The 24,203-nt window shown below is 31.0% G+C and overlaps 1 protein-coding gene across 1 annotated transcript; it reads left to right on the forward strand.

Moving 5' to 3' along the window:
* Positions 1 to 16,281: 16,281 nt before the first annotated feature.
* BDCG_17330 (uncharacterized protein) lies at positions 16,282 to 17,444 on the forward strand (the record flags this gene model as incomplete). Its single annotated transcript, XM_045426471.1, has 3 exons — positions 16,282 to 16,610; positions 16,866 to 16,872; positions 17,304 to 17,444. Coding segments are annotated over 3 exons (476 nt in total), but the record flags the coding sequence as incomplete, so codon positions are not given.
* Positions 17,445 to 24,203: the final 6,759 nt, after the last annotated feature.

Raw genomic sequence — 24,203 nt, forward strand, 5'->3', positions numbered from 1 at the left:
CACTATATCACTCTATCACTATATTATTATATGATTTCTGTTATCATTATACAACTCCGGTGATGGTCACCTCTCTCTTTTATCCTTCTTTTGAGTAGGGAGTGGACTTCTTTGAATCTGGTTCACCGCTCTCATTCCCTTTCTCACACCTCATTCATTCATATACATGGTATTCGCCTGAGTGTGGAGTTTTTCCCTAATAAGCAAAGCAGCATCAATCAGATGCTCTTTCACTCATCACTCTTCATACACTATCTTTTGAGGTGTTCTAGAACCACACTGACATGATAACTACAAATCACTTTGTAGATGAAATTATCATGCTCTGGAGAAGCCTGCACTTCTCATCAGTTTTTAGACATGCTACTAGATGTGATTCAAAGGTTGCTTAAGCCAGCATACAATTACCGGTGTACGCTGGCTTCTTATATATTGAATCTCGTACACTAAATTAATTAGTAGCCGCTAGAGCCCTCTTTACATTCATATGCTAGTAGTTCAGAAGCGGCCGCGTTATTATCTGACAGTTGTACGTTCTTTCAAACCACAGATTTTCAGAGATTCTCATTCTGAATAATGAATTCTGCACTGAATTCAGACATTGTGATCAGAATGATAAAGTTTTCAAAGAAGAATGACTTAATTAAAGCTATAACTGATTTTTGAACTTCAATATGAGTTATTAACTGAGAAAAGAACTGCTGATTGATTTCATTTCTAATTCTGAAAATGAGACTTGAGTTTAGCTTATTTCTCTGTAAGATGTCCTGATTTGAGACATTGAGAATAAGTCTTCTATTTCTGAAGATTTGAACATTTTTCTCTTTTTGCATTTTTTTTCTCACTCTTCTATTAATAGAAGTATGAGCAGTATTCTTCTCAGTTTTCTCAGAATTTTAAGCAGTTTTTGAGACAGCAGATTTAGAGATAGCAGATTTAGAGACAGCAGATTCAGCTGCTTAAGTATATGTTTTCTTCTGATTTAAAGAAGAAGAAGAAGACAAAGTAGAAAAGAAGAAAGAGCAAACTGAAGAGTCAGTGATTATATTAGAAATTTTCAAAGTTTTTTGAACTGTGATTGAAATTTCAAGTTTGAACTTGATCACTTTCTGTAGTTGTCTAGTCTGAGCATGAAGAATTAACAGAACTTCTTCATTTATCTCACTCAGACACTGCTTTTCAAGAATTTTACTTGCTTTTTCAAGTTTCTGTATTTCAAGAACTTGTTATTTCTCTATTTCTTCTTTCTTTCTTCTCTTCAGAATTTCAATCTCAGTAATAGCATTTGAGAAAGCATCTTTTTTCACATCAACTGAGTGTACTTTTGAACTCATTGTTCTTACTCAATAAAAAGTTGATCAGACTAATTCAATTGAGATATTTATTATACTCTTTTGAATTGAAAAGTTGATCAGACTGTTTCAATTAAGAGGTTTCTAAGTCTGTTTTCAATTGAAAAGTTGATCAGACAATTTTAAAATAAGAATAACAGACTTTTGTGTATAAAACATCTGATTTTTTTCACACTAGTTCAGTAACTAGGTTAGGTATTTGAAGAGAATCTAATAAACTAAAATTGATTTTTGTAAGAAGTCTACGCTGAATAGATCGGTATTATATTAATAGGTCTTATATAACAAAGATAAAAATGTTAAAGAAGAAAAGAAAGAGAAAGTGTAAGAATTAGTGATCAAGGTGAATATTTATATGTGTATGTGATGGTGTACATGATGGAGCTTCAGAGCAGAAGAATATACGCGGGTTTATAGTGACTGAGAATCAGAGTGTACATTACACGCGTTTGTAGCAGCTGAGAATCAGTGATCAGAAATGAAAGAATCTATGAAGTATAATGAAATAGTCTATATGATTGATAAGGTGCAGTCTGTCACATTAGTCTCTCTCTTTCAGAAGCAGTTCTCATCAGTCAAGAACTACTGTTTCAGATAACATGAAACTCAGAGTTCAGGTTGATTGATTATAGCTGACTTCTTTCATGAGATATTATCAGCTGCAGCTGCAGAGTCTCTCATTGAGAATATTCTCAATCTCTCACTCGAGCTCATTATCTTTCTCTATAATGTCTAGTGACTGTCAGTCAGAAGTCAGCTGAGAAGAGAATGAATTAATGACAGTGCAGTGAAGCAAGCTTGTATAAAATACATTATGAATTTCTAGTGATGTGTCAAGACAGTAGTTATGACTATCTAGAACTTCTATCACTTTATATCTGATATGATGATAATCTAGTATACAAGATGAATGTGTGATTCATATGTTTTTAAGATTCAATTATATCAGATCTTCTATCTTATATTGTTCAGTGAGATCTTGATGAACATTAATTTAATTGTCTTGATCTTGTTTTACAGTTATCATGAAGACTTCTGCTTAATTATAAGCATCTTGAAGCTTCATTACAATATTATCAGTGATCTGAATCAGACTGAAGAGATTAAGTGTAAACTATATAATCTTTAGAAGATTTAACACTTTCATATGATATTCATGTATAAGAAAGAATAAGCTTATACCTGTTGAAATATCATCTTGATCATTGATAGTGATCTCTGTGTGTAGAAGAAGATCATGTCAATCATCTTATAAGTGATTGCAGAACTTATGAAGATAATTCTTTACAGGCTGAATTATTCATTCTAATGCATTATCAGTCTCAGAGTGATAGATAGTTGACAGATACTATATAATCTTAAGCACTTGACAGATTCTAGTTCAGAGAGTACTCATGAATTGATAATCTTAATTCAATACTATAAATCTCAGTAATTCATATATTTGATAGAACAGACTCTGTGAACCAGCTTCAATGACTTGTTCAGTATTTATCTTATTATAAGATTTCAATATTACATCTTTGCTTAATTAATTTACAATGATCAGGATGTTTCTACAACTCTTGCTCTTAGATAGATTAATAGTGAAGTTAATTGCTACATCTTGCCAGATTCTATTAGAAATATTGAGTGATTTCAGTAGATCTTTTCTACAGTTCTTTTATAAGATAATAGAAGAACAGTAGTTGCAGTTTCAGATAAAGCATCTGATTCTATTTGATATCTCAGGTTAATAGAACTCTCAGTAGATTATTCTATACAGTTGTTCACAGTCTGAATAATCAGTTATATATAAATCATACATCTCTTACATTATCTGAGTGTGTAAGAATTTGAAGTGAGAGACTCAGCATCATTTATGAAATTGTAAAGAGATATTATCATTGATTGAATAATCTGAGATGTTGATTCTTATATGTAATTCTGAGAAAAATCAGAATGCTTCTTGTCACACTGCTTCAGTGAGTGTTTGAAGAAGTTCATTTATTTAAGCTGCTGAATACTATAGCTCATCTAATGTAAGTTCAGAAGAAGTTGAGATATCAGTGACAGTTCTAATCAGAGAAGCATATATAGTGCTGTGAGCTGTTTCATCTTGATCAACTAGTATCTTCAGATTCAAGAGTCAGTGCTCTTAGTTCATTCAGTGAGTATCTGTTATATTGAATGACATATTCTGCTCTTGTCATGAGAGAACATCTGGAATTGAGTTCTGACTGTCAGAACAGTAGTGTATAATAAAATGAAAGTGACTTAAGAACTCAGATCATTGTATCTGTTATTCAGTAAGTTTATAGATAGTTATAAAGTATTTGAAATTTTATAATCTGTGACTATTTTAAATTCAGAGATACTTTGAAGTTCAGAGTCTCATTCTTCTAAACAGTATATGATTGTAAGAAGTTTATTATCATAGATCTCATAATTGCATTCAGCAGGACTCAGTTTCTTAGACATGAAGACACATGATTATAGAATATCTTTATCATTATATTACAATATCACTTCTTCTATTACATAGTCAGAGAAATCAGCTTCAATAACTGTCTTATAATCAGAATTAAATATTATCAGCAGAGAGATATTAATGAACATCTTCTTTATCTATGTAAATGCAGCTTCAGTATCTGCTGATCATTGAAATACTGAGTTTTTCTTCGTGAGATCTGTAAGTGATCTTGTAATATCTAAGAAGATTCATATAAATCACTGATAGAAATTAGCAAATCTGATGAAGCTTTATACATCTTTCACAGTATATGAAGCTTCTCATTCAAGAATGATAGAGACTTTCTCAGAATTCATTTGAATTTTCTTGTCAGCTTCTATAATAAAACTCAGATACTTGATACTCTTGACTTCAAAATCACACTTATTAATATCTATCAGTAGTTCTGCTTCTCATAGCTGTTATAATATCTTTCACACATGTTCTTGATATTCTTTTCTGAATTCATCAGTGAAGATGAGAATGTTATCTAGATAAGTAGATACAAACTTATCAAGAAAATTTCAGACTGCTCAGTTGATATACTTCTGAAATATACTGAGAGTGTTAGTCAGTTCAAAGAGTGTGACTATTCATTCAAAGAGATCATAATATGTTCAGAATACTGTAAGTCATTCATCTTCTTCAGTGATATGAATCTTATGAAATGTGATAATAATATCTAGTTTTATAAATCATTGAGCTTATCTGATCTGTGCTAGAGTTTTATTGATAAGAGATAAGAGATATCAATCTTTCTTTATCAATCTGTTCAGATCTCAATAGTTCACACAGAATCAGAGTTCTTCATCTGATTTCTTTGCAAAGAGAATAGAGGCTGTGATAAAAGAGTTGCTAATATATATGAATTCTTTATTCAACAGATCATTGAGTGTCTTTCAAAGAAGAAGAAGTTCAACTCAGAACATGTTATAAAGAGAGTCTTATAACAGTTCAAGATTCTTATCATTCTTTTTCTCTAACTTGATACTGTGATTCACTTCAGAACCTTGTAAGAGAGGTATGTTTATAATATTATCTTATCAGAAGACATCTAGATATTCATGATATTATTAAGAGAGTTTCATATAAGAATCTGTTATTATAATATGAGATAACTTTTCTAGAGTCTTTTTAATATCAGTCAGACTGATGAAATAGATTGATACATAATTCTGCTATCAGCAAACTTATCAGTGACTCTGTTGATAATTTTGATGATGACTTCTTTTTCAGAGTATTTCATAAGTGTTGACAGAGATCTGTGTAAGATTTATAGTCTTGTGAATATCATCTTCATGAATTCTATCATCATTAGAGCATATCGAGCTTCTGTTTCAAGTATTCAGTAAGATACCTTGTTCAGATAGTCAGGCAAGTTCTAACATAAGATTATAATTAAGATTATCAACTTCATATGTATAGACATCTTCATGTTGATGTTCTTTCACATCTATGTTTAGTTTCATCATGTAATGAGTACAAACATCTTTCAGATTATCAAATTCTGTGAGAAGTCAGAGTTTTGATAAAGGAATACACTGAAGATTATAACATCTTACAACTGAAGATTTTATCATTATATAGTAACATAGACTGCTGTCTATCATGACTTTCATATTATACATGTTATCAATCACAGTAGATACAAGAATCACATTCATTGTCATCTTCTCTTCAAATCATTATTGTTTAACCTCTTCAAGCTTCTGTTTATGAATTTGAACAGAAGTTAATCTTTTCTCTGTTTCATTGAAGCATTCTCATAGTTATCTTCTGAATCTTTCTTCACTGCAATGTAATTGATGCAGACAGGCACTGATCTTTCTCTCAAGTGTGAAGGCACATAGATTGATTAGTAGTTGAAAGCAATGAGTTCTGATTAGTTACAGTTGATACACACTTCACATTGATATCAATCAGTGACTTCTTCAGAAGTGATCTCAGAAATTCAGAAGCCTGTTCAAACAGTGAAAACTCTTGCTTATACATAGACATTTGAATCTATTCAGTTCATGATATCTGCATTATTGCTGTTACTCCTCTTCAGTGTGAGTGTATAAGTGACTGAGATGTAACATCTTCTGTCACTGTTCTGTATACTCTTGAGCTTGATAAGACAGTTATTCAATGTTCAGAGCTGTGTGCAGAAGTCTTTATAAGTCTAGTCTTCATCTATACTTACAAGAGTCTGTAGGAGTTTGAAAGTCAATGTCTTCTTGAGCATGCTAATCTTCATTTGATTCTCTCATGAGTGATAATCTGCTTTTAGAATCTTGATGTTGAAGTCAGAAATGAATGTTATAAGAGAAGTGTTTCTCTGTCAGACACTCTGTAATTAATCTAATACTTTCTATTGCATAGCAGTGTCTCAGAACAGAATATCAAGATATCTTATAATATTATCAGATATTTACAACACTGATTCACATGCTTTCATTCATGAATGAAACTTCTGTTTCACATGATCTTTCAATCATTCATTGATATATCACTCTTGATTGATTAATGAACTGATGAAATCTTCATCTATACTCAGTTTTATAAGCATTTCAATTCTTCATAATGAGTAGAGAGTGAGATTAAAAGTATTGAAATATACAGAAGTATCTAAGCATTCTTTCAGTGCTTTTATATTTAATTCTGTAGATATTGAAATCACATGAGTTAATCATTAAATCTCTTCATATTGAAGTTGTTGAGTTACATGCATATCAGCTATTTATTGTTGTTATAATTTCAACATTGCTTAAAGTCACTGTGACATTGTGTCTATGCTCGCATTGAAGAGTTTCATATTATTATTAGACATGATTATATTGATTATTGAATATATAATATCTGTGAAATCTGAAGAAGTGTAATCATATTCTCATATATCTGAGTGTCAGAACTCTCAAATCTTTCACTGATATTCTCTTATAAGATTTTATTCTCTTTATAAGATTCTGTTACAGAGTCAGAGTGACTGATGAGCAAGCTTCTATCTGAGAACTCAGTGTCTGCTTAACTGTTTAACTGTTTCTCTATTTCTTATGTATTATTACACATTTGAATATCTCTCAATAGATAATCATTTCTAATGAGAAGATGATGTGTGAATAATTATTTTCTAATAAGAAGATAATGAATATATTTATAGTGTAAGAAGCCTACACTGAATAGATTGATATTATATTGATAGATCTTATATAACAAAGATAAAAATGTTAAAGAAGAAAAGAAAGAGAAAGTGTGAGAATCAGTGATTGAGATGAATATTTATATATGTATATGATGATGTACACAGTGAAGCTTTGAGGTGAAAGAATATACGCGCGTTCATAGTGGCTGAGAATTGATAATTGGAAATGACTGAGAATCGGAGCGTATATTACGTGCGTTTGTAGCAGCTGAGAATCAGTGATCAGAAATGAAAGAATCTATGAAGTGTAATAAAATAGTCTATATAATTAATCAGGCGCAGCCCGTCAGAATTTTTAAGATAAATTAATAAAATCTTTACAATCTCTTTCTTGAGATACAGTGAGGAAAAGTATGATATCAATTAATAATAAATCAGATAATATGACAGTTTTTGAGAGAAAAACTGATAAAAAATAAATCAATTTTTTGCAGAGAAATTGATTAAAACTATTCAATTTTATTCTAAATTATTCAATTCTTCTCACACAACAAGTATGCAACTCAAATCAGTTAATAAAGAGTATAAAAAAGAATTAAGTATTAATAAAAGCTCTTCAGTCACTGAAAAAGTAATTCTTACTTAAAAGAATATGAAATTATAACAGAAAATAACTCTGTTTTTAATTCTTTGTAAGAATATTGTATAAAACTCAGAGAATAACATCTTACTTTTTCAAGAGAAGTAAAAAACTATTTCTAAGATCTTTTTTTTACATTAACTGCTGCAGAAGAATGAGATAGAAACTGCTAAGATATGTACTACTATATACTCTCTATTAAGACTTTCTCTCTTCAGAGTCTTGATATTATAGAGAATATAAATCTGTTTCTATATAATAATGTAAATATTATCAGCAGAATGTAGAGGAACTGATTATTTATATCTTAAAATAGAAGACTTTGTTAATGATTATATCAATATAGAGTTAATTCATAAATTCAATAGAAATCTAGTATTACTGTTCTCAATCTCTTGCAGAATCTATTGAATATTAAGATATTAAAACTAGATTTAATATATATCACTGTGCAGAGATCAAAGGCTCAGTCAGATCTTGAGATATACTGATTTTATAGTTATTATGTCTGCTGATTATGTATTGAGTACAGTTACTGAGATATCTCTTTGTATTTTTCTGCTGAGAATGAGCCAGATCAGGAGAGGCAGTACAAGAGTAAGACTTGATATTGATATCTTGATACATCAAAGACAGAAAGGGTTTTTCACAGAGAATACACTTCAAATATATCTGTTAATTATGTGCTTGATACTATTACTGAGATATCTTTTTGTATTTTTCTGTCAGAGATGAGCCAGATTGAGAAGGGCGGTATGTGTGTGGGACTTGGCGTTGATGTTTTGAAACATCAAAGATAGACAGGGTTTTCATGGAAGATGCTTCTCAGATATCTCCACAATTACAGGTCAGGAATCTTCCAAAATTGAGAAGATTGGCACATATGGTTAGGTCTCTTCGCCTTACAATTTGTATGACAATTTGGCCCAGGGTTGTGGTGTGGTAGGGATGAATGAGGGATAATCCCACACAGGAGTTTTGAACAACATCTGGTTCATGTTTGACTGGATAACTCCACCATCACACAGGGTATTCAGTCGGCGATGGGGTCAAAATGCTCATATGATCGAGGGCTTTTCGATGAATCTATCGGCGGGTTCTTATTCGAAAAATTGAGCGAGTTCGTGATGAAGCGCTGATTCATTAACTATATTGATATTTCTATTGAAATACAAGGATGAGATATTGAGATATCTACAGATCTTTAATTACTTTATAAAGAATCTACTGAGTTGTAGCATTACAATCATTCATTCAGATTATGAAGAATTGAATTCAAATATAGTCACAGTATATATACTCAGTGAAGAAATAAAGTGAGAGTTAACTCTCTCTCATACTTCACAGTAAGATAAAGTATTTAAACAATTAATTGAATTAATTATTGAAAAGTTCTGATCACTATTAATGAACTCTTTCACTTCTGTAAAGATGTGAGATATGGCAGTTATTATAGTTTCAGAGCTGCTTAATCTTATATTAATCTCAACTATATTGTATAAGAGTCATGAAAATACAAAGCTGATTACTTTATATAAGATCTGACTTGAAGCTCTATCTTCTGCATGTGGCATTTACTGATGAGATTGCAAAGCATTCTTAAAGATAGTCTTCAAGCTTCTTAATAAGATAGCCTCTCATTTCACGAAGTCAATATTTGTGAGATATGATGATTTTCTTAATTATAGATTTGTTGATTTCTTCAACAGGTATTTATATATATTAAAAGATGTCATCTTTCAGAAGAATCTTCATCTTACTGATTTATTAATACTGATAACATACAATCTGAAGATTCTATTCAATGCGACCTGTAAAGAAGCTGCAGTGATTTCCTTCTTAATATCAGATCTACTCACTACGGCCTGTCAAGAGACTGCAGTAATTTCTGCAATAATTTCTGCAGAGATTTCTTCAGTGACTTCTGACTCATCAATTAATGATCTGTATATTAATGAGATTATTCAACCTAGATGTTCATTATTTCTTATACTCACTAATAATTGATGAATTGATTATAAAATTTCTGTGAGAATATCTATCTTTTTAGTACAGAATATACTACTCTTCTCAGAACTCACAGTTGAATCTGATAACTCTCTAACATTTACAAGAGATATTACTATAGTGAGGAAATCTTCAGTGAGAAACAGTTACAAAGATCTATCTTTCAATCTCAAGATTACTGTACTTCTGATCTCAAAAAATCTCATATACATCAAAGCTTTCATGAAATGAAAATATTATTACAAGATCTGTGTTAAAGAGATCAACTGTTTAAAACTGATTAAGATTTAATAACTGATTAAGAGAACATCACAAATAAGTGTTCTTTACAGTCAATAAGTATATGATTAAAAGTTCAATGATATGAGTAACATTATCTGCTATAAGCCCTGCTGAGTTATCTGTGAAAATTATCAACAGAAGAGAATTAATTACTTAAGAGTCTTTACACCTGTTATCTCTGCATTCACCTTCTGAGCTCTTATAGTAATCTCAGTATTTCAGAGTTGACATGTTCTGCAGATTGATATGTATCAGAAAAAAGACATTATACACTACTGAACACTACTAATATTATATTACTACAATATTTCTCATTATTATCAGCTGACTACAATACTTATCTAATACTCACTTATACTAGATCTCTTGACTCACATATTTATTTTACTATGAATAGCTCTATCTTTTGTATGCAATTAGCTATAATATATAGTGTATGAATAATATAATAAGCAGATCTTAATACACATAAGATTCATATGTCTTGAATATATTTATCCGTGACACTTATTCTAACAACATAGTAACTGTATTCAAATATACACTCTGATATCTACAGAGTTTAATCAATGAGAGTATAATTTATCACAGAGATGCTGATATTAAATCTGTAATATATACAGATACTGATAAAGTCAGTAGAGATTCAGAATTCTGTTCAATCACTGATTATATCATCTATATAACAGGTGACTCTGTTGCATAACAGAGCTGCTGATAAACTGAGATCTTTAAGTCATTAACTGAGACTGAATATATTGCATTCTTTAAGACTGTCTATAAGCTTGTCTGTCTTCGCGAGCTTCTAGAAGATGCTGAATTCATTTTATCTTTTCTTAATAATCTGAATGCTGATAATTACTTCATTCTTATCACAGTCAATACTCTCACTTATACAATTCATACTGATAATAAGTCTGTTATAGAGCTATTCTCTTCTGAAGCAAGTTCATATAGCTCAAAGTATATAGAGATATATTTTCACATTCTTCAGAATCTTATCTATAAGAATGAGATATCTATCTGATATATTTCATCTGTTGAGAACGCGGTGAATCAGCAGACTAAACCACTTAAAATGATGAAGTATACGCGTTGAAAGAAGAATATTAAGATAAAGAGATAGAGAAATAGAGAAATAGTTTTCCAGTCATTTTTTATACCTGTACTTGATTTGAAGGCGAATTTTATATGTAGTATCATGTATAGTTAATCTGATAAGTGAGAATATCAGGTCATGTACTTTGACTTACTAATTCTTTTCTCATATAACTTCTCACAAGTAGACTAACTATGTAACTGTGTCTGAGACCAGAATCAGAATATTTAATGATTTTATAATCAATTTAATTGATTTCATTACACAGTTTTACAATTAGAAAGTAGTTTCATACTGTCTCAGTATGACTTATTATCTACTCTTATTACATTTTTTAAATAAGATTAACATTTTCACTTCTCAATTTAAATTCTTTTTAATACTTTAAATAACTTTAAATCTTATTTAAGTATTATTAAAAAGTATTACTTTTGAAAAAATTAAAAATAGTCTAAAAAAATCTTAAAATGTCTAAAAATAGTAACTTTATACTAAGAATGAGATTAAATGAGACTAAATGAAATTACTTTCTTATTTTTTCTAAGTCATGATTTCATTTTAAGATCTGATGAATAGTCACTTTGCATGTTTTTTTAATTATTAGTCTCAGCAGAATTCATGTCAAGAAATGTATAAGATTAGATTAAATAAAATCAAACATGAAATTCATAGTTCTGATAGCTAGTCTACTCACAAGTCAGTATTCTTTTAATTAAGTGAGCTTTACATCTTTCACAACTGTCTTCTAACCGCATGTAAAACTGCTAATGAGATTGTAGAGAATGATTTCTTATTATAATACTTAGTTACTTAATTAATCTGTTAAATAATATTTTATTCATAATATATATCTGTAAGAGAAGAAAGATCAGAACTGTGTATTTTATAATAATACAATTCAGAAAATAGAGAATATTTACTGTGAGTTTAACAGTAAATAGATAATCTCATTAGCTGTAAATATTTTGAAAAAAGTATAAGAGAGAGTAAAAGTTACAGTTTCTCTGTAGAAAATGCAGATAATTTCACAGAACTACTGTTTTCTTCTGAAGATGAAACTGAAGATTCAGATGATTTTAAAACTAGTTAAATTTATAAGGTTTGCAGAGATTCTACAGAAGTCTTAGAGACAGATTATAAAGATTTTACAGAGACTTAAGCTGTACTGCTGAAGTGCTTTCAAGTTCTGATACTTATACAGTGATTATAACAAGCTCTGCACATTGTATAAAAAGTGTTTAATAAGTGATTAGATGTAAATTACTCAAGAGTCAGAGAATGATGTTATTTAAAACATGTCTTGTTTCTTATAGCAAATTGTAAATAACAGGTATATTATTGCAGAGAAGCTGTAGAAAATTGAAAAACTATAATAGATTAAAAATATGAAAGAATCTGCTATAGAATATACTTCTGCAGCATAGAGAAGTAGTTTTAAAATACAGATTTTATAGAAGATAAAAATTTTATAAAAGAAAAAGTAAGATCTCTTGTTTTAATACAGACAATACATTCAATATATTTAACATATTCAATGTGTTTAACACAGATAATATGATATTGTATTATAAAACTACATGAATTTACAGCTATATTCATACAGAATATGAGAAAAAGAAGAACGTTTACAGTCAATTCTTGAATTGTAAGAACTGTATTGTAACGTGGCGGACCCGAAGCGGTGGCTAATCGGCGGCGTCACGTAGGTAGTTATCTGAGGAGCCGTATAGATAGGCTTGACTATCTTGCTTGAATAGTGAGCTCGTGAGCTATAGAGTTATTGCGAGGATATCATAGGTACAGTACTTAGTATGCTAAGAAGATTGTATGAGAATTGCAGTAACTCTTGCATATATTGCCAGAGGGAAAAAACAAATCACTGGCTCCTTTGATGAGGAGCCAGTATCTAGCTATTCTATATAGACAATGAGTGGACACCCTCCCTCTATTCTATGAGTGAGGATAGCCGGAGTGCTACCGCCGTGGCGCCTCAATGACTTGTAAGTAATCTGCTGACCTCATATAGAAGTGGGGTTCTTATATCCATCAATTGGATCCTCCTATATTGCATCCAAGTGATGTCATAGAGTGGTTGGAAACCGGTTCGAACGCCTGCGGGATGAATGGAATCATCCGCGGGGAAGCGATGGGCCGCGTGGAGCCGCAACGGGGCCTTGGCGCGGCCAAGGGCGTGACATGTATGAGCTCATAGCTGTGTTCATATGAAAGAAACCAGAAGATTTGCAGAACTGTATATTTATAGTGAGTATGAATTATAAATAAAAACTGAATCTTTGCAGAGAGAGATAAATTATGTTATACTTCTCTATAAAAGAGTGTTTTATTGTATTGCAGCAGCAGCAATTGCAGTAATTGAAGCAGTAATTATCTGCTTAATGAGTGATGACTATCTATATAGGCCATTGCAGCTTTCTATACAGGCTGTTGCGGCTCTATATAGGAAGAACGTAGGGTTAATTTACGGTGATTACACCGTGAATTCACCATTCCACCCGTGTCACGTGTTGCTGATTGTAACACATGTTTCACCATTATATTCAGTGTCACATTGCTGAATATTAAATATTAAGATAGTGTTGAGACAGCACAGAACTTATTAATATTATTATAACACTACTCAGTAACTGTGTAATTGGCAGATATTATTATCAGAATACTACTAAGATACTATAAGACACTGTATACTGTTCTGTCAGTGAAATCAATACTATTAAGCTAGTTATCTATTACTCAGTACAATGACTGCTATTCATTAACTTTCTATTCTATTTAAAGAAATGTGACATCTCAATTATAATACAAATATCTTATTATCTGAGACTTATATGCTAAATAATTATCATTTTTATCACTATTCTATATTAAAATATTATATAATACTATCTTTCAAATCATCAGCAGTCTGATAATAGTGTAATTATCAGAATTCTCTTATAAAATCAGTAGATTTAGTAGATAATTATATATAATATAATGTAGAGAAATAAGTATAAAGAAAATTCACTTAACTTCTCTTATTTTATAAATAAATATAATTATAATCTGACTAAGCTCTGTCTCTGAATATTGAATGATATCTTCTTTAATAAGAGAGATTCCGTGAATGCAATCTCTGATTTATATATTAATAAGTTAATAACTAATTAATTGAATAGATATACTAAACTGAGAATATCAACTTATTATAGAAAAGTATTGAATGATAATCTAGTTTCAAAACTGAGAACTTATTTCAATCAGTGTCATAGAATTCTCATAGCTTATAAAGAAATGAATAAAGTAATTCAAGCTTGAAGAGATTTATAAACTATATACTGATTTTCTCTAATATCTTATTTAATAATAGATAATCAAAAATCTTCAGAGTAATATAATCTTTTATTAACTTTAACTTAATAAAGTAGTTCAGTGAATTATTATTTTTATCTTCAGCTTCTTTATTTATTCTCAGCAAATTATTGAACAGTGCTGAATAAACTGTATATAAATCTTGAATCTTCTGTGTCAGATGTATATCAGTGCTGTTAAAGAAATCTCTTAATATTAGTTATAAAGTTCAGTAAAAGCTCTTCTGTAAAAGCAGTTTCTTTTTCACATCTTAATAATTTATTCACTGTACTAGATTCTTATAGTTTTAATACTTATTCTCTTTTATTAAAATATTATAGTTATTGAATACTGTATATTCTTTAATCTACTCAATATAGTATAAATTAATATATATATTCAGTCATTTCTTTATAGATTATATAAGCTTTGCTTTTTTTATATAATCACTGATATATGTGATGACAGTACTCATAGTTAAAGCAGAGAATAACTGATAACTAATAACTGAATCAGCTTAAGATAGTTTAAATATTACTACTACTCTGACTGCTGCTTTAATAAGAAATTATAGTTATCAGCAGACTCTTAGTATAATTTAATGAGTCACTTCAGAATGATTTTCTCTCAGTGATTGAGATATTAATAGACTATTATTTCTTATAATAGCTGTATATATCTGAATAATAAGATCAATAAGTGATTGATTTACTACTGAAAATATCATAGAAATAATCTGTTTAATTACTGAACTAAGTCATTTCTCTCTGAGTTCACACTATAAGATAAGAAATATAATAATTAAGACTCAGATATACTTCTGAAGTTAATACTTCTTAAGATAAATAATCAGTGACTGTAAATAATTTCAATTATGAGAAAAAGAGAATATCTGTAATATTCAGAAATATTCTAGTTAATTATATAATAATAAGACAGAACAGATCAGTAATAAGTATAAAATTTCTAATATTTCAGTAAACTCACTATGATATGAATCAGAAGAAAAAAACAAGATTAAATTTAAACTTAAGTATATTTGAAAAAGAGATATTATCTGTGTTATTATACTCTGCTCTTGACACATTTACTCTCTGTATATGAGATTCAGTAGATCATTCAGTTTAGACTGAAGATATGATATATAATAATGAAATTGATCATTATTACATAGATTGTAGTTCAGATATGATTCAAAGATTGCTTAAGCCAGTGTATAATTACAGGCGTACGCCGGCTTCTTATATTGTAGTCTCGTACGCTAAATTAATTAGTGTACACTATGGCCCCTTTACACTCATACGCGTACACTAGTAGTTCGGAAGCAGCTGTGTTATTATTCAACAGTCATACATTCTTTCAAATCACATTCTCTCTTATCAGATTCAGTCACACTCACATAATCATGTTGTACACTCTAGCTTCATGCAGATTAGCTCATCACTAGCATTTCACAATCATATGACCTATCTCTAATTCAGCTAGCATCTCATGTATACTCTTACAAAGAAACTTTCACTATATTACATTACTTATTCACTAACTTTTCTCATTCTTTAATCATCATCTTCATCATTGTCATTATCAAATGCTATCATCTCATTCAAGATTTCTATCTCTTCTTCTGTTCAACTCTTTTCATCTGTCTCTCTATCACATTGTATGTGTTTCTGGCAATGACTCTCTGTTCTCATAACAAGTGTCATTATAGTACTCATATCAGGCAGTTCATTAGCAGTAAGTGTAACATGTTGTGAAATGTGATCAGAACTTGTTTATCTTCTAATAATTGTCAGAACATACTACTATAGATGATAACACATCTTCTTCACCTTCTTATACACTCTTAATCATTTCCTTCTCAGCAGATTTCTGATTGTGTTTTCTGGCACAATTTTGCATAGACACAGATGCTGATGTTTGTTTTTATTTATATAGAATCTTCATGTGTTGACAGATCTGTGTTCATTAATGATAGTGAACTCAATGTTGAATCATTGATTGAGAATCTGAAGAACATGATAATGAAGAAATTATCTGTGTCATGTGTGGCCAGGTCTTCTACATTCTCTCTTACTCTCTCTGTTTCTTTCTCTGTCACTCTCTCTTATTCTTCTACACCTGTTCCTGTGCCTGGTTCCTCTCCTGCTACCTCTGTTCCTGTGACTCTCACTCATGCTACTTCTGGTTTTACTGTCTCTGCTTTTGTTATCAGCTCTCCCTATTTCAAGAAGATATTGTATAGACTTAATGAATCATCTCTCTCAGTATATATACTTCTGTTCTTCTTACTGACTCTCAGACTAATTTATTGTATGAAGACTGTATATAATATAACTATCTGAAGCTCAGTTGCAGACACTGATTATTACATTCATTTTAAATATTCATGATAAGACAATTGTTCATTTATATCAGAGAATCATCTCTCTCTTTAACAGTGTTAAGATTGTAAGTCTTTTTCTTTTTCATCTTTTCTTTTTAACACTGATTTTTCTGTTCTTAGAAAAAATTATTATGAGTTTTACTGTGTATAAAGTTATGATATTCACAGATATCAAGAAGCTTTTTATGACTGTAAAGTTCAACATTATAAAGATATTCACTCTGATGAATTTCTTCAGAATGATAGATCTGTATCAGTCTATTCTCTGATATCTATCATCTGATTTCATGGTGCAGGCAAAAGATATCTGTGTTTTCAGAAATAGAAATGTGAATGTTATACTCTTTTACACCCGCAGGTGTGAGGCTTGTATGTCTTGTCTGAGATGTTATTGTGAGAATAAGTCATTTACATACTGTATTCTGCTTTCTGTATTCTTCTGTATCTCTCTCTCTCTTTCTGAGAAGCCTTGTGCATGTTGTAATTACATGTACAATTCTAAGGCCAGCAGGTATTCATTCAGTAATTGTTACCCCTGCTTTTGCAATTTTCATATACTAACAATGATTCTTAGTTGCTTCAGCATCAGAGACCATTCTGATCAAAGATGACAACACTGCTGAGACTACTCTGTCTCACTCTCAAGCTTCTCTCATTGCTTTCTCTCTCTCTCTCTTCTCTGCAGGGAAGGTTGTGCACACACCAGATCATAAGTGTTCAGTCCCGGGTGACTTTCACTGTTATTCATCTGATTCTGCATCTTCTCTTCTCTCTGTTTCTTTCATCTCTGCTCTCTCTGCTCTGACTTCTGATTCTGTGAGTTCTGTGCTCTTCTTCAATTTCTCTACATGTATGCATGCACATTTCTATATTAACATTTCAGTCAATCTTGTAATAAATGACATTAATATCATACACAGAGCAGTAGAGGAATCAGAGACATGTGTAATATTATTGCAAGAGCAGCTTACAGCTCTTGAATCTCTTACAGATCTTGAGTTTTGAGATTTCCTTTGTTTTTGATGTTTTTCAGATGATGTAGCATTGAAAATAGATTAACATGTAATGTATGAAAATGAATGAGATGTGTATGATAATATTTGTCTTTTACAGCTAACTCTTACAGTTGATGATCAATTCATCATCTCTTTTCTTATACTTTTTCTTTATCTGCTAGTCACTACTCTTACATAATCTCTATATAATACAGTATTCAGTGACTAGGTTCAGCAGCTTTCATCTTTTGTGATTCTATCTCATACATTATACTGTCTCTCTTCACCTGCTCAGATCACTACAGTGAACAGCTCATTGAAACTAATCTTATCTGATCTCTGAGTGTTCTCAGAGATTGAGATAACTTGATCTCACATGTCTGTGAATGTTTCAGATAGTTCATTCTCTGTAATCTCTGTGATTGAACTAGTGTAAACAGTTAAATTCAACTTTGAATTTCTTTTTCTTCTGCAATCTAACTCACATACAAGTCTGATGCTTTGAGACTGCTCTTTATCATGTTATATCTGCTGTCTGTGATATGTTATCATATAACTGGCTACAGTCTTATCACTTATTGAAGTGTAACATTCATCTGATTTCTTCATTTCTTCTCATTCTTTTCTTATAATTATGAAAAGATCAGAATAAGTGAGATCATCTGATTTATAAGTGTCTATAATTTCTCTTACTTTATAAGACTTTTCAATTATAAGTCTCTTCTTTTTCAATGCTGATGATAGTGCTGTAGATGATTATAATCTGCTCAGGTCTTACATCTTTACTTTCACAAGTTATGAATTATTAATTAAGTTATGTAAGATCTGTCTCTCTGATTCTTTCAATATGTACATTCTCAGAGAATGTGATTTGAGTATTTTATATGACTCAAACTATCTAGATTGAAACTTCTCAGAACTCTTATTATATATGAGAACTTACATTCTTATCTTGAGACTTGATTTCTTAACAAGTGAGTCTTGTATTCTTTTCAATTGAATTGCTCAGTTCAGAAGTAACTCATTAGCTTTTGCATGTGCATGACTGATCTCTTTCAATCTTAGTTTCATATTCACAACTGTTGTATCTACAACTGCTGTTTCTACTGCATCTGCAACTGCTCTCTTTCTCATCTTTTCTGAAGCATTCTTCAGAATGCGCAGATGCAATTCATACAACAGATAGAATGATGAACACTTGAAGACTGCATGCTGCTGAATTCGCGTGGTTAATAGTGTCTGACTGAGATATTCATTTCATAATCTCATAGGCTTGCTCACTAGATATTTTGTCAGCATGTTGCTCAAGATTCTATTCAAGCATTTCATCTTTCTGTTTGTTCATGAATAATATGATATTGTTCTACAATGTCTTGTCTGTAACTGACTCATGAAATATCTCATTACTTCTTCTACAAGATTCATACTGTTATCAGTTAGAATCTCATGCAGCATTTCATAGTTGACATAGATCTCATTATGTAGAAACTTCATCATCATCTTCTCTATTATCTCTGAAACTGCTTTCACAACTGACCAGTCAGTAGTGTAATCAATAACAGTGATTATTCATCAATTTTCATTTGATGTTTGCAGTAATATGTCTATGAGATTCATCTCTCATTGTTTGAACAGTTGTATTGTACACTTCATCTGATATTGTACTTTCTCACATTCTAACCCTTTCTTAGATTCTTTCACAACCTGATAATTCAGGCACTTGTGAGCATATATCTGAATGTCCTTGGTCATACTTGGTCAGTATACTCTTGATTTGAGTACATTCATGAGTTCAGGGCATTCTAAGTGACTGAATTCCTTGTGCATGTGAGTCATCAAGTTATATTGAAATGAAGATTCTAGATAGAGAGCTTCTGCATATTCTAGATCACAGTAAAGCATAACATTGTTTTTCTTTCTCAATTTTCTCAGCTTGAAGTTTGAAAGCATCTCTTCTACTACTTTCACAAGACACTTGTTATCTGATATCTTGTCATTCTTCAAGTAAGAGATCATGATATTCACTCATTCTGATTCCTTGCATTCTCTCAGCATGTTTAATATAAACATCTCTTGTATCTGATTCACAGAATTCTTATTCATGAAATCAGATCTGTAACTGATTGCATCAGACATCACTGTGTCTGATCTCTTTCAGTATTTGATATGAAGATTATACACTTGAAACTTCAAGATTCAACATGCTAAGCATTTGAAAGGTTTTATCATTGATTATAGATAGATGAGGCTTTTATAATCTATGATTACTGTTGTTATATGCCTGTTGTTAATATATCTATTTCATAACACCAGCACATGCTTGATCACTAGCAATTTGTTTTCATATACTGAGTAATTAAGCTCAGTGCTCAATAGTTTTCTATCATTATATATTATCAGATGCAGCTTGCTGTTCTTACTCATCTGTAGAAGAGTATCTCTGATAGCTCATTCAGATGTGTCTGTCTCAATGTAGAAAGGTTTATCATGATCTGATTGAATAAGCACTGAGAATATTATTATACATTTTCTCAGTGTGAGAAAAGCCTCTTTACATGCAGTATTTCAGATAATTGAATAAAACTTCTTCTTTCACAGATTTGCATCTGTTTCTCTTAAGAGATCTGAGAGTGATACAGATATTCATGTGAAATCCTTGATGAATCTGCAGTAGTATGAGATCAATTCAAGAAACTGTTATACATAGTGTACATTTCTCAGCTGCAGTCAATTTACTATGACATTCAATTTCTTCAGAATGAGGTGTATACAGTCATCACTTACTATATATCTCACAAACTCCAACTCTTCTGTTTCAAACACACACTTGATTGATTTAACATAGAGCTTATACTCTGTCAGAGTTGTAAGCACTTCATTGAGATGCTTCAGATATTCATTATATGAGTTTGAAAAGACTAGAATGTCATTGAGATATATGAGGCATGAGGTTTTATTCTGTTTATAAAGAATCATATTCATCATCATTTGAAAGATGACAGGTGCATTTGTCAGACTGAATGACATTGCTAGAAATTTGAACTTTTCTCATTGTGTATTAAATATGATTCACAGGACTGACAGTTCATCTATATGAATCTGCTAGTATTCTGAGAGAAGATTGATCTTTAATAGATATTAAGTATTTTCAACTGTATTTAACTGTTGTTGAATCTGTGACAGTGAATATTCATTCTTGATCATAAGCTTGTTGAGTGCTCAATAATTGATACACATCTGTCACTCTTCATCTGTCTTTTTCACAAATAGGACTGGAAAGCCCCACGCGCTTGATGAGAGTTGTATGAGATCACATTCTAGAAGGTCTGTGATCTGACACTTCTGTTCTTTGAGATGTGTTTGTGACAGAGAGTACACATTCTGATTGACTGGTTTTGTATTCTCTGTGTCAATCTCATGTACAAATCCTTGTTCCAGCAGCAATTCTGATGAAAGATCTGTTTGAAAGATCTTTCTATGCTTCTTCAGAAGCTTCTTCATATGCTTATCCTTCTGCATATTCTTTATCTTGGTTTCCTCCGCTTCCAGATCCTGTATGACATACAGAATGCTTTTGAATGAGGTCTTGCAAATCGTCCTCTTTGCTTGTTAATGTGTAAGCAGATTTAATCCTTCTATATCAGAGATGTGAAATGTCCTTCTCATATCAGTTGATAGAATCATATAAATCATTTTCTTCCTATCAGTCAACTGCATATGACATGTATGTCATTGAATCTGTGAATTGAACCTTTGAAATCAATTAAGTTTAAGAATAAGGTTGTATTTCATGTTCTGCAGCTCTCATGCTTAAATATAGCAAGATCATTCTCTGAAGTGCAAGAGAACTCTTACTTTTACAGGTGATATCAAATATCAGTTATCAGATAATCTTATGTGTCAGGGATTCTTCACTCAGTGAACTTCTTTCAATCTTCAGATTATATAATTATCAATATATTATATTAAAGCTTCTGTGTCTGCTAACACTTTTGCAGCCATCTCTCAATTCTTACTCAAGTGCCTCTTATACATTAACATTTCAGGCCTCAAGGCATTGAGGTGAGTGTTCACTTCCTCATCTGCATCTCAGTCAGAAGCCTGCTTTCTCTTTGTGTTTGCAGGATTCAGAGAGTCATCTAACACAGGCATCTCTTTCACTTTGAAGACTTTTCATAGAATATCAGTGAGTGTCTCTGAACTCACTGATTCTGCTAGTTTTTTAACTGTGTATGCTGAGTGCAATCTTTTACATCATGATTTTAGCATCTGCAGTTGAAACAAGCTCAATGCTTGCAATACCAAGGTTTCCACTCAGAGAATCTCTTTTTCAGAGAATTCAGTGCTTTAGTGATGACATTCAGATCTAGATTCATCATGTCTGAGTGTGTGACTTGTGTTATAGAAGTCTGATTATCTGTTCTCTGCTAGAGCATACTCAATTACAGTATTTTCTATCACAATTAACTCACTTGTTCTCATACAATGAGAATGTTGTATGCTTTCTTCACTGTGTCTGACTGTGAGATTAAGCATTTTCATTTCACTCTCAACTCAGATGTAAGATTATGAATAAAGATCTGTAAACAGAATAATATTGAAAGCTCTTCATTCAACACAAGATAGTGTAAGCTGAAGTGTGTGAAGTACAATATAAGATTACTCACTTGTCTACACTTAGTGAAGTGTTTGTAATGCTTATCTTATATATTCACTTCCTCAAAGTTGTGCAAGATTCATTTGAAAAACTTATTTTATATTCATGAGAATGAATATCACTCTGAGTCTGTGAGATTCATCTTTTCATCAGTCATTTATAATGACTTCACTTTTCTGTGTAGAAATGCAGCAGATCTTAAGACTTGTTAAAATTCTGTTGACTGTCTGTCTGTGAGTTCACATTTAATCTGATAATATAATTGCATCTGACTTAGTCAGCTGATTGTAGCATCATTTTTTCAGTTATCATTGAAGCTTGATAACTTCAGCAGATCTTCTGACTTAATATATCTCATGCTTGAATTCTTATTCTGCACAGTGATCTCTGATGATATGTATACTTCTGAAGAGATTGTGAATAATTATGATGAAATCTTCAGATTCAGTGTAGTTATCTGTCTGTATAAATATTTGATCTTCTGCTGCAGATCTAAGATCTGGTTTTCTCTATTCTTATTAATGATGATAATTGTATCAGCAAAGCTCTTTATAGTGAATGCTTAATCTGCAGTGAATGTCAATTGTTGTTTAACTTTCATCTCAGTCTGTCACTATGTATGCAAGGCCTTGATTTTATTTAGAATTCTTATACATATACAGAGCTTTAATTCCAGTTCAGTGATTTCAGCTGCTTTTCTTACTGCTTTAAGTAAATTCTCTGAGAGGTTCTGCATATCTTCTGATTCAGATAGCAGAGAAGAGTGTTGTTTGTATCAGCTAGAGAAGATATTCATTTCAGTGATTTCTTGTTAATTGTATGATATCTATTATTATATTGCTGTGTTATTATATCAGTATATTATTCTATCACTATATCATTATATCACTATATCATTATATGATTTCTGTTATCATCATATAACTTCAGTGATGATCACTCTTCTCTTTTATCTCTTTGAGTGAAGAGCAGTCTTCTTTGAATCTGATTCACTGCTCTCATCTCTTTTCTCACATCTCATCTATTCACATACATGGCATTCACCTGGGCATGGAGTTTTTCCTCAACAAGTGAAGCAGCAGCATTAATCAGATACTCTTTCACTCACTGTTCTTTGTATGCTATCTTTTGAGATGTTCTAGAATCACACTGACATGATAACTACAAATTGCTTTGTTAGTGGAATTATCATGCCTTAGAGAAGCCTGCACTTCTCACTGGTTTTTAGACATGCTATCAGATGTGATTCAAAGGTTGCTTAAGTCAGTGTATGATTACAGGCGTACACTGGCTTCTTATATTGTAGTCTCATACACTAAATTAATTAGCGTACACTATGGCCCCTTTACACTCATACGCGTATGCTAGTAGTTCGGAAGCGGCCGCGTTATTATCCGACAGTCGTACGTTCTTCCGAACCACACAGATGCAGCTGATTTTTATCATTAATAAAACAGCTTCAGTATAATTTTCTTGCAGTTGATTCTTTGATTTCTGCATTGCTATTTTACTGTAATATATCTTTAAGAAATGCAATATAAGATGTAATAATTCTCATCTTTTCTTCACTAATATTCATCATAACTTTCTCATAATTCAATATAGATAAGTCATGTGATAATACAGTGACAGTATCAGAAAAATTAATATTATAAAAATTAAAGATTAGAATAAAAATATTATTTCACTTTAAATGCTTAACAGCACTCAGTGAAGAAATTAAATAAAAACTTATCAAGCTTCAGTACATATTGCAATATAAATCAAATTCATCAATAAATAATTGATATGACAGAGAAATAACTTGTATATCAGAGTAAAA

The sequence above is a fragment of the Blastomyces dermatitidis genome, assembly GCF_000003525.1.
Source record: "Blastomyces dermatitidis ER-3 genomic scaffold supercont1.6, whole genome shotgun sequence".
Taxonomy (NCBI): domain Eukaryota; kingdom Fungi; phylum Ascomycota; class Eurotiomycetes; order Onygenales; family Ajellomycetaceae; genus Blastomyces; species Blastomyces dermatitidis.